The sequence below is a fragment of the Carassius gibelio genome, chromosome A18 (genome assembly GCF_023724105.1).
Source record: "Carassius gibelio isolate Cgi1373 ecotype wild population from Czech Republic chromosome A18, carGib1.2-hapl.c, whole genome shotgun sequence".
Lineage (NCBI taxonomy): Eukaryota > Metazoa > Chordata > Actinopteri > Cypriniformes > Cyprinidae > Carassius > Carassius gibelio.
The window spans coordinates 8,200,042-8,215,488 of NC_068388.1; the positions used below are offsets into that span (position 1 = coordinate 8,200,042).

At 36.6% G+C, this 15,447-nt stretch overlaps 1 protein-coding gene across 2 annotated transcripts in view; it reads right to left on the reverse strand.

The window, feature by feature from the left end:
- Positions 1-1,196: 1,196 nt before the first annotated feature.
- The window catches only part of LOC127934730 (alpha-1,3-mannosyl-glycoprotein 4-beta-N-acetylglucosaminyltransferase C-like), a 109,636-nt gene continuing 95,385 nt past the window's right edge, over positions 1,197-15,447 (reverse strand). For both annotated transcript variants that reach the window (XM_052532296.1, XM_052532297.1), the window contains exons 3-5: positions 4,335-4,471; positions 3,336-3,483; positions 1,197-2,891 (exon numbers count right to left, since the gene is read on the reverse strand). In XM_052532296.1, the coding sequence (XP_052388256.1) occupies positions 1,735-2,891; positions 3,336-3,483; positions 4,335-4,463 (1,434 nt within the window). In that variant the 5' untranslated portion in view covers positions 4,464-4,471 and the 3' untranslated portion in view covers positions 1,197-1,734. The remainder of the gene's footprint in view (positions 2,892-3,335; positions 3,484-4,334; positions 4,472-15,447) is intronic.

Genomic DNA, 15,447 nt, shown 5'->3' on the forward strand with positions numbered 1-15,447 from the left:
AAACAGTGACAAAGAAACAATGCAGTTCTGACTTGGGAAAGAAATGAATGCAATGTAACACATTTCTAGCCTGAGAAATAGTGGTAGTAATGGCTTCTTGATAACTATGGCAGAGTTAACTTTTGACATAAGTTTGTGCAAAGCACTTCTTAATGTAGTGTACATTTTGTATCTTGGGTGTTGGAAAAGACAACTGCAAAAATCATGCAAAGTACAGATTATTTTTATGATCCAGTGAACTACTACACACGTGTGAACTGCAGTATGATAATAGACCAAAGAAAATCAGTTGTTTTCATGGGGAAAATAAATAAATAAAGAAAAACAGGAGATAAACACATTCTGCAACATCACAGAGTCATGTAAACAGTTGTCTTATTATTGCATTATTCATGTGACATGCACACTCTGACGGAGTAATTAGATGGTTGCGAAACCAAGTTTTAATGTCTCTCAAAACATCTTGTGGAAAAGTGATTTGGTAAACAGAGTAAACAAATACTCATAGTGACAGATATGGTGTATAGAGCATACACTCACACAATGACAGAAAACTGCATTTAGATGGAGCGTCCAACAATTACAGCCAGGGTTTGCTATGAGAACGGTCTGCTCTAGGGTGGTTTTTGCTGGTGTCATTTTATGGGGGAATGAGTCGAACAAAATTCAGTTTACCCTGGTAAAATTGCGCGGCGCAAAAGATAGGAGGAAAATACTGAAAAGGGGAAGGAGGTTTACCTCATTTCTCACTGTACTGTCCATACACAACACTTCAGAAGATGGGCAAATAGCCACACTGTCCCAGTCCATGCCTCTGAAGAAATGCACAAACAAAACAAAACTCTACTAAAGAGACCCTTTTGGCCCAGGATTGATTGAATAACATTTCTGCTATTATTCAGTGTGGAGATAACAGGAAATGTTGCGGAGTAGATTCATGCCACAATACATTGTATATTCAAGACAACATTGACCCTGTGTACTTGGCAGAAAGGAGAGCAGGATAAGCAAATATTTTAGAGGTATAGAAGAGTAAAAAACCAAAAAAAAAAAAAAAAAAAAACCTTAACTCAAATGAAGTGCTTATAATTCAGTTTCAAGCAACTTTTTCAGTAACTATAATTGGAGATGCCTGTTTGTTAAAATATGGAAAACAGATTCACTGTGAAAAATCATTGCTTATATATAGCAAGAGTTGTTTATCAGGAACATCTCATTTTAAGTTTATCTTACTTCAATGGGAAATATTTTTTTCTTTTGTAAACCTTAATAGATCTCTGCTTCAAGCAAGAAAAATGTTTAATAAAAGTTGTTAAAATTAATCTCAATAAAAATGATATAAATAGGTCTGGTTTAAGGAAAATAAGGGGCAAAAAGTGCAGTGTACACCTTGGCCAAAGAAGAGTCAAAACAGAGTAGCTTCTCAGAGTTCTTTGTTGAGGAGTACACATTATGAATTAATAATGAAAAACGAGGGAAACAAATAAGTACTCTTAATGTTTTTATATATATATTATATATATATATATCTTTATTGTCTGAATCGTTCATGTTGGAATTAACTGAAATGCCTTAGATGTGTGAAATATTGTACTGCCTTTAAATTAGTCTGAATAAATTTGAATAAATAAAGGTGAATTTCTCAGGTGAATAAATAATTTATAAATTGCAGAAATAAATAAAAAAGATAAATAAACAGATACTTGTGCCTTTAGCTACGGTTCAAAAAAGTTCTCATTGACCGGCACCTTGAATAGTCCAGAGGCTTATGCTTCTTATGATAAGCCATTCTTTCTGACTTGCTGTTACCACAATGCGAACACACTCAATATCAAACGCTATCTTGTGGTCCACATCTTGAACCTCAATGTTTCCATTTTTAAACTCCCCTAAAGTTATATAAGAGGAGCACTGCCTTCCCTTTTTAGTTCCTACTAATTTCTCCCCCACTTCCAGAGCTCCGTGATGCAAAATATCATTCTGCCGATCATCCGTTCCCGTGATGATCTTGATTTTGCTGATTTTTGTTGCCTTGTTGAACACTATTACATAAAAGTCCCCAGTGGATGGAGCCTTGCCCCAAAAGTACTCATCCACACTACTGTAAGCTTTGGCAGCATCATAGCTCTCAAAAACATTTATGTTTGTGTACAAACTGGCAGGTGGGTTGTCTGGGATATCAAGGGAGTCTTCTTCAAAGTCATCATCCTTAAGTTTGTTTTCTGCCCCTTTATAAGAGGAATAGTAGCCCATGTGTTGAAAAAGGGAAGGCTTGAAGCGAATCGCATCCTTCTGAGCCAGTAGGCCTCGGAAGTGGATAAGAAGCCAATCGCAAGGCATCTCCTGATAGAACATGAGCAAGAAATGGGCAAGTCTGGGAAGGTCCCGTGAGTGGTACAGCTTCCCTATGTAGCCCAGTTTGGAGAATTCCAGCATCACCCAATACGATCCCTCCCTAGAAGCTACCACTTTCTTTAGGGCGGTGAGAAAGTTTCGAGAGCAGCGCACATCGTCCTCCAACATCATGTAGAAGTCTGACAGGTTGGTGCAGAAGTTTAGCAGAAATGCATAATCTACATTCTGTTTGGAACGGAAGCGTACCCTATCCTCCGGATCATTGTAGTTTCTCTTCAACCCATCCAGGGATGGGTAGTATTCCTCAGGTGCATGGATAACTAGCAGCCGTCCTGCAATGATATGGTGGCCGAATTTCCTTGAGATTTCATGAACTAGGCTCTCGCACCATGCCAGGTCAAAGTCTGCCAAGTGGACAACCACAACAATCTCTTTGAGCTCCTCGTAACTAGATTGGTCAAAAATAGACTTGATGGTCTCCAGCAGGTAGTTTCCTCGCTTTCTTTTCACAGACGACAATCCAATGGTGAGATACTCTGCAAAAGTACATGAAAAATTATGGAGGAAGAGAATCTATGCCTTGAACTGATAAAAGTTAAAACTAAAAAAGTTCTTAATCAATAATAGCTCTTAATCTTAATCAATTTTGTTATGCAGTCCAGTGAGGAATATACAAATATTACTAAAACAATATACATTTACCTAAAGCAAAATTATGTAATATGTAAAAAAATATGTAATGTATGTGCCTTCTCGTGTGCAGTATATGTACATATAGGGGTGTGTGTGTGCCTAAACATACATATACAGAAGAACACAGATAAATAATTAAATATATACATAAATGCACAAGTCGAAATGCTTGATCATAAATAATACAGTTGTGCAGTTTTGCACATTGTACATATTTTTTTTTGATAAATCATTTATTTTTTTAAACCGTGTGCACTGTTAAAGTGTACAAAGGACTTAAGTCTTACTCTTTCGAGGTAAAGGTGTTCCAGCGAGGTACCGATAAGTCACATTGATCGTTCCAGAAAAATTGGTGATTTCTTTAAATGTATGAACATAATGCTCTGAGTTCAGCGGATGCATTGAGGTTTCTCGTAACTGACGTTTGTCTTCCTCCTGAAACACATGACATCCAAGATCCAAGTCTAAATATTGTCACAAGTCCAATGTAAGTAAAAAGTCTGTCACAACATTTCAATGAGCCTTAATAAAGCAAGAAAAAATGTCTAAGACAGGATTATATGTACACGATATGCCACGATTCCTTTTGCATCTTTAAGATTAAGCTGCAGACCATTATTTTTAGATTTGGCAATATTCTTGCACACTTTTGTATAATCTCATTAAATGTAAATTATGGCCTTTTTTTATTATAATTAAGTGTACACACAATATTACTCACTCAACTTTTTAAATAACTTATCTTGTATTAAATTATAGCATCCTTGCTATACTTCAATGTCTTTTTTTACCACACATGAACAGATCACACTTTACAAAATTCTTCCTGGCTGTGATGGTGTTTATATTTCAATTAAATGGGTGTTATTTGGAACAGTGACTTAGTCAAAATGGGTACAGATTTTTTAATAATTCAACAGACAAACACACGCGACATGCTATGATCACAAAGTTTTGATCATAAAGTTGGCCTTATGAATAATACATTTGTCTCTTGCATTTGGACTGCCTCTACATCATGAAATTTTAAATAGGCTCCAGTGTGAGCTCTGATAATTATACATGCGCAGCACGGCACCGGCAGCCTTACACGCAACCTTTGGTAATTAAAGCATATAAACAAAATAACTATTCAGCACAGAGATAATTCATGCTATATCACATACAACAACAGTAGCCAAGTTGTTGTGAAGCCTACTATTGTCTTGTTATCTGCTCCACTGATGTTGTAAATAAATTGGCCTCTGTAATTTACCTGCTGGATTTCAACAGGTAAACAAACTCACCAGAACGTAGCCATCCTCGATGTAGAGGTTTATGAAGAGCAGGAAGGTAATGAGTGCCACCAGAAAAGGAATGGTGGAACGTTTCCGGAAACATCTCATCTTGTCCAAGTACTTCAACACCAGTCTCATGATGGAATCTGATAGAAACAAAGATAAAATGCTACATCAGGATGTATCATTAATAGGCTAAAAATATGCTATGCATTTCTCAGACTGCTGTTTTCATTGTCTTTGAATTGCAATTCAGTAGATTTCCCATTTTGTCATACAAATTCAACTTCTTGCCAATTCAAAATCATGGTTTAAGTGATTGGGAGACAATTTTTCAATTCTAAATTTTCCATAACCCTGATAAAAGTACAGTTCTGATGTGGAATTTCCAGGGTCTCCTTTTAAATAAAAATATTTCAGATGTGAAAACTTGACGGTAAAAATGAAGTGCAGCTGCCTAAAATGATCATGCCTTTATTATTCCGGAGAAACTGCCACCGATTTCTGGCTGTGCAGCAATCAGAGAAGCACTTCTTTTTCCATATAAGACAGGGCATTTACTCTTAGGTCACACAAAAAATAAGCAGCAGGCTTGTTTGCCTCTAAGCACAGTAATTAACCTGACAACGATGTAGGTATAATACAGACTTCAGCCGAAGAACACACTGTGAGGTTAATATCCCAACCATGCTCACCAGACATTAGCAAAGTATGAACCCTGTGCCTGTAAGTCCTTTTGTTTTGCCCTTTTTGAGGTCTGTGCTTCAAGTACGAAGTATGATGAAAAATGCCATTTCAGTTTCAGCTGTCTTCATCTGATGATACATAGTTGGAGTGAATGTTTTTGAAATAGAAAAAACAAAAACAATTCAGTTTTATTTTTAACCTCAAATTGCACAGAGTAATCCAAGAATAGAAAGAAGGACGCAGGTGTTTTGGAAGGCTTTCATGTATCAGCCTTTTTAATGACTACTGCTAAGCACCTTAGACTACTAATGGAATACAAAATAACTTTACAGCCGATCCCATAACCAGATGCATATCGATTCTGCCCTCTGCCAACCTGTTACAACTGGGGATTGTCAAACCAAAATTCTATTCTTGCTTGTACTTAAAAAGTAGTGAACACATTAAGACTACAGATGTGGGGTTTTATTATACGCTATCAAGCAAAGATTTGGGGTCTTTTTTGAAGAAATAAATACTTGAACATACAATAATACATTAATGCAGCAAGAATACTTTAATTTGATCAAAATACATGACATTAAATAGACAGTGAATAGTAAATAAAAACTCAACTGCTCAACTGTTTTTCTTGAGTAGCAAATAAGCATGTCATAATGATTTCTGAAGGATCAAGTGACACTGAAGACTGGAGCATTGGCTGCTAAAAAATTCAGCTTCGCATCACAGACATAAATTATATTTTAAAATATATTCAAATAGAAACAGTTATTTTAAATAGTAATAATCTTTCACAATATACATTTTACTGTATTTTTGATCAAGTAATGCAGCTTTGGTGAGCTTGAGAGACTTATTTCAAAAGCATATTAAAAATCTGACTGACCTCAGACTTTCTAATGGTAGTGTACATAATACATTTTAAATGCATTTTTTAAAATACATATTTAATAGTCTAATTCTTCCTTGTCAAAGAAACTTTTATTCAAGACAAAAGAAAATGCTGTGCATTTGTACTTAATGACAAACTGCATTATTGGTAGCATTTGTATACTGCAGAAAATGTCAGTATCTAAATATATAATATGCACTTATTATCATTCATAGAACACTTTAACTTTTTAATCCAACTCATTACAAGACAACAGACAGCAGAAAAGCATGTTGCCAAACTGATAGCTGTACTGCACGTTTCACTTTCTTGTGGCTGCCTTTTAACTTTTCCAGTTCAAACCATTTAGCATTTTGAAACATGCAGGTGGATTCTTGTAATGTCAATGTAACAAAAGAAAAAGAAAAAAAACGAAGTTGTTTTCTTGAACTAAGCAGTCAGAAGGTTAAAATGGCACTATAAATTTTTCCAAATATCTTGTTGCAAAACTGTCTGCATTTCCCAGGTATTCTTCCCCCCTCCAAACCTCCAAGTGTCCAAACACTTCAGACGCAACCTCGGGCAGAAAATAAAACATTCATTAGAAATGTACTAAGCTGAGCTGACATTATCCCTCCTCCTTTCATGGATGCAGAGGAAGGCGTTTGTTGACATAAAAAAAAAAAAACATTCTGAGCTCAGAAACCTAAAACTTGTATAATAACTGCATTTCTTCCCAGAACAAAGCTACAGATTTAGTTGCCTGGTACCATCATCTATCACGTAATTATACCTGACAGGGTCTGATTCTGGAAGAGCTAAAATAACAAGAAGAAACAGAACCATCCACAGCTGCCGAGGATCTCATTTGAAGGAGGGCTGACGTACATAACCTTCAGTTCATTCCCACTTCCTGCCGCTCTGTAGATCATCACCTCCTGGGGTGAGCAGCCCTTTTTGCAGTCAATATAAACTGGCCATTTAGAGCATTACCGCCATGCTAAATGAAGCAGCTCAATTAGAGAACGAGAAGAGTAATCCCAAGAGTTGATTTCATAAAAACAGACGCAAACCTGCTGGTCCCTCTGACTAACATGGAATTGTTAGTGCATTACGCTGCGTTCGCTTTTGCGAACTGCCACAGTTTGACCAAACTCATAGGAAGTGCACTTATAAACACCCATTTATTTTAAAATGAGAACATGGGCGAGCATCATTTCGAGCTGCACATTTGCAGATATTTATCTACCGTTCTTATCTTTTCACTCTCCTCTTGGTGACGGAGAGAGTGTCATTTCTCCCAGGGTGAAGTCTTTCTCTTTGCCTTGGTGACATGAAATAGAGAATAAACTTCAGAATGAGAAACAAGAAGCTCCCTGGTGAGAGCAAGGCAATTACAGTCATGTCTGATGTGCCGCTAGACCCCATGAATAAGAAAAACAAATCAGTTTACAGAGTTGGAAATGGCTTAGAGAGATGTTTGAGGAAGGATGTCTAGTAGATTGCGAGACTGCTATGCAATTTTTATTATGTAAATGCAGTATGGGAGAATGTGGAATTAGAGAACACTTGGTTTGATTTGGATTTAATACAAACACTCACAGCATCTCGGCTATAAAGAGAGAACCTACAAGGCCATGTATACAAGTGTATTGCGGCTGTTTCACTGGTGTAAATCTGCAATCCAAAAATTACTGCAGCAAGCAAGGGAGTCTTTTGTATTTTCTACAAGCCTGATCCTTTAAGGCCAAAATACAAACATGTGTGATTCCGCAGATTTCCTTACAGCTCGGTTTTAAAGTAAATTAAGTCTCTAAAACCTCTTGCCACTGAATAATTCCAGTTCTAATTCTTAAAAAGCAAGCCAAAACAGAGCTTAACCCTTTCAATTTTCCTGCCACACGGACGCTTACAGCTCAAATGCTCAGTTAATGTTGAAATCATGAGCCACCCATATTCTTTCAAATCAAAACAGCTTCATAAAACCTCCCTCAGCTGTAGCTTTTATTCTACTTGGGACAAAGAGGCGTAACTTGCCTTAATGCGAAAACCTGCATGGAATAGAGGGGAAAAAAGCCATTTTGACTAAGAGAGAAACAGATTAATAAAGCTGGCAGTAGAAAGCAAGTCTTCCACATTTGATCTTGTTATCTGTTTTACATTATTTCCCAAGGGTATGCTGCACCTCGCTGATATACAGCTCTGCGCAAATAATCAATTAAGCCAGCAGATTCTACAGCTTTCTGCTCTTGCTTTGTGTCAGAGCTTCAGCCACTTAAATAGATTTTTCTCCTCAACAAAAGGGCTGAAAAGCAGAAAAAGAGTACCAGCTTCAGACGATAAGAAACACTGCCTCTAGATGAACACTGTGGGCCTCAGTTCTGTGAATGAACTTTTGATAATTAAAAGGATTTCATTGTATTAATCAATTTGTGCGCATTGCTGCCTTGTTTACTGAAATCTGCCATTAGTCTTATTTACAAAAAAAAAAAAAGAAAAAAAAAGGAAATCATAATATACAATTATTTGAAGAATCCTAGATCTCTGTGGAAAATCTGCAAACAAAACCCTTGAGAGAGAGAAAAAAGTCTGGTTCTTCATGGTAGAAAATAAAAGGTTATGATTTATGACTAATGCAATTAACCATGCTCATATGAAAGCATTGATTAATGATTAGCAATTGCCCAGGGTACTGACTAAACAATGCCATTAATTGTTTGCAGTTGTTAATGATCAGAAAGAAGTGCAATTATAAGTGTGATTCTGTAAAGCTTATTATTAACTCCTAATGACCACAATCTACTAAATTAGAATGATGTCAGCTAACTATACAAATTATTCCGGAGAGTAGTGTAGAAGTAGAAACCCAAAAACACTTGTAAAAAGTATTTAATCCAAACACTGAATATCTGATTATGTATTCCATTACAAAGCAAACTGATTTTCCCCAAGTTAACCTACGTAGTAGGTAATATATATATTAGTGGTGGGCATAGATTAATTCTTTAAATTTAGATTAATCTCACTGTAATCTTGGAATTAATCTAGATTCATCTAGATTAAAATGGCTCATTTGAATTCTGCCGAAGGCATTCAGAATATGTGTGCTACCCAAATAAAATGATGACTAAAAGTAACGTTAAGTTTTCAAGAACGGGTTTCTCAAACCAGGTGGTGCATTAGACCAGGGGCTCATCTCCTGTTTCCAAAATGCATCACAAACTGCTTGAGAAAGCTGTAAATGAATTCCACATTGCACAAGGTGCAAACAACCTTATGCCTGTTTCACACATACTCCGTCTGCAGTGCGTATGCATTTCGTAGTTTTTTTTACGCACCCATGTTAACGGGTTCCAGCGTTCACGCTGTTGTGGCCCGTCAGTGCGTTCCAGGAGCGTTGCGTCTGCAGCAGTGCAGCAATCGTTTATGTACTGAGTAGCGGACTGCAATCGTGTCCTGTGTGAAAGCACATCGATTGCATACTGCATACGCAATGCAGACGGATTATGTGTGAAACAGGCGTGCATCTTGTCAAGGTTTCCATTGGGAAGCTTCTTTAAAAAAAAAAAAAATTCCCTGAAGCAAACCCAGCGGCATCTTAGCTGCATCCATGTTAGCATGTCACGTTTGATGTGGCAATTTCACAGTAGGCATACATACAGGTTTAAAGACTCGTTCTCGCCCTCTACAGATTCAGCTAGGTATACATCTGCGCAAAAATAGGTGAAAGTCATCATAGCTCGCCTAGTATACACCCATCTCCCAACCCAACTTTGAGAATAGATTAACGGCGATATTTCTTTTATCGCACGATAAGAGACTCACCTTAATGCAGCACATTAACGCCGATAACGGCCCACCACTAATATATATATATAAACCTCTCATCCTATTTAGCAGTATTTCAGGATACTTTTGTTATGTAGCACTACCACAGCACATCTTTGTTTCTCAACAGTCTGACTGCCGGTAAATGTCTGTGTGTATAACAGCGTTTGTACGTGCCTGCTGTAATGACACCTCCTGACATCAGTTTTGCTCATCAACACATTCTTAAGGCATAAGATATTCTCTGGGGAGTTTGCAAGCTCGTTACTGCAGAATCTTCACTAAAACACATGAAAAACATTGTTCAGCTATTGCTGACACTGTCAGACACAGAACACACACAACAGAGGCACCAACATACACATTTCCCCCTTTCTTTCAAGAAGACAGGAAATATCAAGTCATAATTTTCACTAAACACTGCTTAGTCAAAATATTTATTGTTTGTTCTTTGCAGCAGGATGAGAAAGCCGAGGTAGGATTTCTGTTTCTCCGCAAGTGACAATATGTAAACACAATGTGGACACTTGTTGTCTAGAAATTGATGACAATACAAAGGATCTCTTTCCTCACACCCAGGTCTAAAACTTTCCTCTAAAGCATCTGACATTTCTCACTGTTGCATGAAGTTTCATACTTAAACCTTTCTGTGAGATAACAGAATACATTTGTTTATATCCCCATCCTTAGTCTTGGTGGCAGCCTATTTTTAGTGACTCTCTTGCACAGAAGCCAACGTGCTGCTTTACTGTGAGGAGCTGCCGAATGTCTTTCTGTTCTGATGTATGAATAAATCCAGTGCCCCGCTTAGATTTGGGCACAGTCCAGGCTGCAGCAGGCACCAGCTGTACAGGTGGCTTAGCTTCATGTTGGAAGCTGTGTGAAAAGCTTGACTGATGCTGAAAACAAAGCAAATTCTATAATGGTTTACATATGCCAGTTTCCTTAATGTAACAATAAGGGAGCCAAACATGCTAGAACTGAATAGAATTGCATTACTGAGCAAATAGGAGTGATTGCATGATTCATTTTTTCGGTTCCCATTGCATTCCAAGCTTTTGGTCCTCAAAGAATAAAAATAACGTTTTCAAGAAATGTCTGAATTAATCAACAAATCAATCATGAATCAACCAGTTTGTTGATTGAAATTGTCATTTGTAAGCTAATTGATTGGATTACACATATTAGGTAATGTATTCTTAATATGTTTGGATTATCTTTAGATTCGTTTTTTTACCAAACTCTAAAACTATCGTATCCATTAATCATTATCAACAACATAAAATGTATTGAACATTACAGTATCCAGGGTTTCCCCAAATAGGGTTTGTGATTGAAATGCAGGGGGTTTGTGAGTTGATGAAAAGCAATTAATTAATTAAATAATACAATTTCAAATTAAACTAATTAACTTGCTTTAAAATAAAACAAATAAAATAAAACATTTAAGTAGAATTGTTTTAGAAAGGAAAAATTAAAGGAGAAAAAAAGAAATTATGATGAGTCAATCAATTCTGAATAATGTACTGCAATTCTATAAATGTCATAATGTAATCTACAGAAAAGAAATTGTAATCTGAATATGAACATTTTAAAATGTAATATAATCTAATGACAAGAACATAATTTTGTGTTCAGTTGACAAGTCAGAAAAGAGCTGTGTTGATCATATGATATATTTGAATTTACAGAAGAAGTGGCATGTTACTTCAAACAACATTGTAGATTTTATGACCAAAAAAAAAAAAAAGATTTTCAGGAAAGAAAGTAAAAAAAAAATATATTAATGGGGACATTGGATCCAAAATTCCCCTTTAGACGGTGTTTGCATATGATGTATCTTAGCAGTATGTGGTAACAAACCTACAATATGGCCATTCGCACTGATTTAGTTCACTAACAAAAAGTACAGTACTAAACGACTTTGGGCAAATTATTTCCCAGTATCATTTAAAGGGTTGCATTCGCACCGACCGTGTGTACTAGGACGTGACGTAAGCCAGTCGACAGATGTTATTTGTGCGCAGCGTTCAACAACGTTAACAAAGAAGAGGAATCTTAACAACAGGAGGATGGAGGATGCTGTAATTGGAGCTATGTTTTTGTTGTTTCTCACGGGCTTCACAATAATGGACATGAAATGTATATGTGAACGATTGAAAGAACGGAAAGGAGGACTAAGAATCTCGAACGACAACTGGCAGTGCTACATTTGCTACACGTGCTTGCACTTCAGCGTCCATATATTTATCGCTGTTCATCATACTTGCAAAATAAGTTGTTTACAGGCCATTTTCGAATGTGTCTGGTCAATCAGTGTCTACTTACTGGTCAGTACCAGTTGTGCTGGTTGTGGGAGCTAATTTGGTTCTTGAAAAAGGCAGTCCGGTACTAAAATCGCACCTAGTTCCTGCGGTTCCTAGTTCCACAATCAGTTCTGGTACTATAAAAAAGGTTCCTGCGGTGCAAATGGCCCTAATGATGGCGTTCAGGTAAGTGTGAGGAGATCGGTGCAAGACTAGACAATGGGTGATGGTGACGGAGGGTTTTATGTGTGGCACTGGTGATGATGCACAGGTGTTCAGAGTTCTGGTGATTGGGAACGAGTGGGCGTGGCGTAAGTGTCCGATTCAGGGAGTGGAGATGGTGTGGCTGTGACAGCTATGCTATGGCTGTTTGGGTTGTGGATAGTTGTAACAGTCCATTAAAAATGTAACAACAAACCCCTTATAATGATTCCGATGAGTCCAGTTATCCAGTCATATCCTCTATTGAAACAAAGTTTTTTTTGTTGCACATCAAGGGATTTATGTGGTGAATGTGTTTCTATCATAGTATATGCAAATTTCTTTTACTTGAAAATGTTATTTGTTTCGTTAAGACACTTTTTTTAAATTCATGTGCATCTTGGCATTTCGATACAGAATTTTTTAATGTAATATCCCAAACTTCATATAGAAATAGGTGAATGGCAACAGCTTGTGACTGAACACACTCAAACAAATACACACACAATAAATAATATATATGTGAAATATATGTGATACGAAATATAAAATTGTGCACATTTCTCTCATCTTGTCCATAATCTTGAATGGAATACTAAAGCTTGGAACAATCTATTGCCTTATCTGCAAAAGATATGTGATGCTACCACAAATTTTGACTCAAAATCAAGTATCTTATCAACTTTATTTTTAATGTAAAAATGTAAACTGCATTTGCAACTTGAATATGCAAGGTTTGTGATGTCAGCTGTTTTCATAAAAATGTTTTAATGTATTACTGTAATCATAAACAGTTATTCACCTATAGTGGCTAATGAATCAGAAGTCTCACACATTAACAGGAAACATTCACATTGAAAATAAGGTGAAGAAGGCAGTGTAATTATGCTTGAAAAACAGCCTTTGCATTGTGAGCATATCTGTGATGCCTTAAAATGCTTTTGGAACTGAGCCACTGACCTCACAATATGTGAAAACCGTTCTGGTCTATGTTATCTGACATTCACACATTTTTAAAAACACAGTGTGGCTTCATGCTAAATATGAGTGACTAATTATTATTCAAATCTGTACTTCTCTGTGCCTTTAGTTATGTGGTGCATCTTACAAGGATGTTGAGTGATGCTCTGTCATTGCCGTGAGGCAGAGTTTTACCTTTAAGGTCAGTCAGAGACACGGAGGCCTTTGAAATTCTATCAGCAGAGAGTGTAATGAGGAAGAGAGGCATGAGAAATGATTCATGTGTGAACGATCCTCTCACAAGCACCTCTTAGCAGTTAGCACTTTGACCCAGATTATAGCACCAACCCAAACCTCAAAAGGGAGCTCTGGAGATGGACCTCAGCGATATGACTTCTCCCGTTTCCACTTAAAAAACCACAAATACATGGTACAGACTTTCTCATTCTTTGGTTCAATATTATCATTTTCTTTTTACTCGCTTCCACTTTCTTCCTTGTCTTCTTTTCCATGCTTCACTTCCATTTTCCTCAAGCACATTCAAACAAAACTGAACAAGTATCGTTTTTCCTTTCTCTCAAACATAAAAGATCCTATAGCCACTCAAAACAGTATGTGTGTGATAGTGCCATGTGGATTTCTAAAATGAGAAGATTAAAAAAAAAAAAAAATGTCCATGTATAAACATGTAGATGAAGTGCTTGCTTGAACCAACTAACCATAGGTCATATTATCAAATAATTTCAAGTTCATTTACATTCAGATATAAGCTAAAGTGGCAATATCAACTTCCACCATTTTAATGTATTCAGGCTGATTTGCCTCATAAGTGTAGCATGAATGTACCCTTATTACATCCATGTAGCACACCAGTGAAAGCATAATGGAGACAAGGCAGACAAATACATGCTGTTTTTCTCTGAAATCTCATCTGCTTATGTCACATTCACTGTTGGGAACATTACTTTAAAAAAGTAATTAGTTATAGTTACTCACTACTTGTTCCAAAAAGTTAGTAACTGAATTACTCTATAATAAAAGTAACTCGTTACCACGGAAAGTAACTATTTGCGTTACTGTAAAAAAAAAAAAAAAAAAAGTTGCTAAATGACAGATAATTATTTATTTTATTTTTCAGTTTTCACAAGTCAGTTGAACAGACAGGTGTTCGTACATAACTTTCGATATTTATTGCATGTCAACAGACAGCAAGAGTTTTATCCTGCACTTCAAGTATTATCTTTGTAAGAAAAGTGTTTTTGGCCACTAGCTTTGTAGATGCGTGTCACACATTGCATGTACAAATTACATGCACGTTCTTGCCTTTGAAGTAGTGCTTATATCTCCACCTTGACAATGCCAACTTTTCATCGGATTGCTCCTGACTCGCCATTTCTGCTGCTGCTGCGAATCTCTGTGTGTAGCTGTTGCGTGTGTGTGTGTGTGTGTTTGGCGCCGCTGGCGCTGCCGCGTGTGCCGGCATGTGTGAAAAAACACTGGCTCTGATTATAATAATATAATCGCTTATCTCGTTATTAACCCACCTCCTCACTCGCTGTGTGAGCCAGGGGTGCGTTCGGATTGCATAGTTTATTAAATCAATGCATAGTAACGCACCACATTTAACTTTCAGTAACATTAACGGCGTTGTAACGACGGGAAAAGTAATTGTTAGATTACCCCGTTACTGAAAAAATAACGTTGTTACCTAACTCCATTCTTTTAAACGCCATTATTCCAAACACTGGTCACATTAGCAAAATTTCCCAGATAAAAAAGGTTCACAATTGTAGAAATTTATGAAGCACATATCACTTCAAACCAAGTAGCTTTCTTTTGGTCCCCACTGTGAATACTTGTTGCGCAATCTGCTTGAGGAAATATTTCTATTGAAATTACTTGATTTCACCCCCCCCCCCCCCCAAACGGCTAAATAACAGCAAATGTGACCGCATATTTAGCCTACTTTTAGAAATTTATTTAATGCATTCAGTGATCTCAAATTTTGTAATATTTATAAAAAATAAAACTACAATACAAACATTTTATTATTTCCAGTATTTTTTTTCTTAAAGGGATGGTTGACTTTTTTTCTAGGCTTGATTGTGTTTATGGGGTGCAGTCTAACATGTGTTCATGCTTCGTTGTTTGTTTGATTTTTACACATGATTTTTGTTACTGCTTCTGTTAGCTTTTAATATACGGTTTTATTCTGATTAAAGCTTTAATACAGCACAGCAACCATACTTGCATCCATGTATAATGCTTC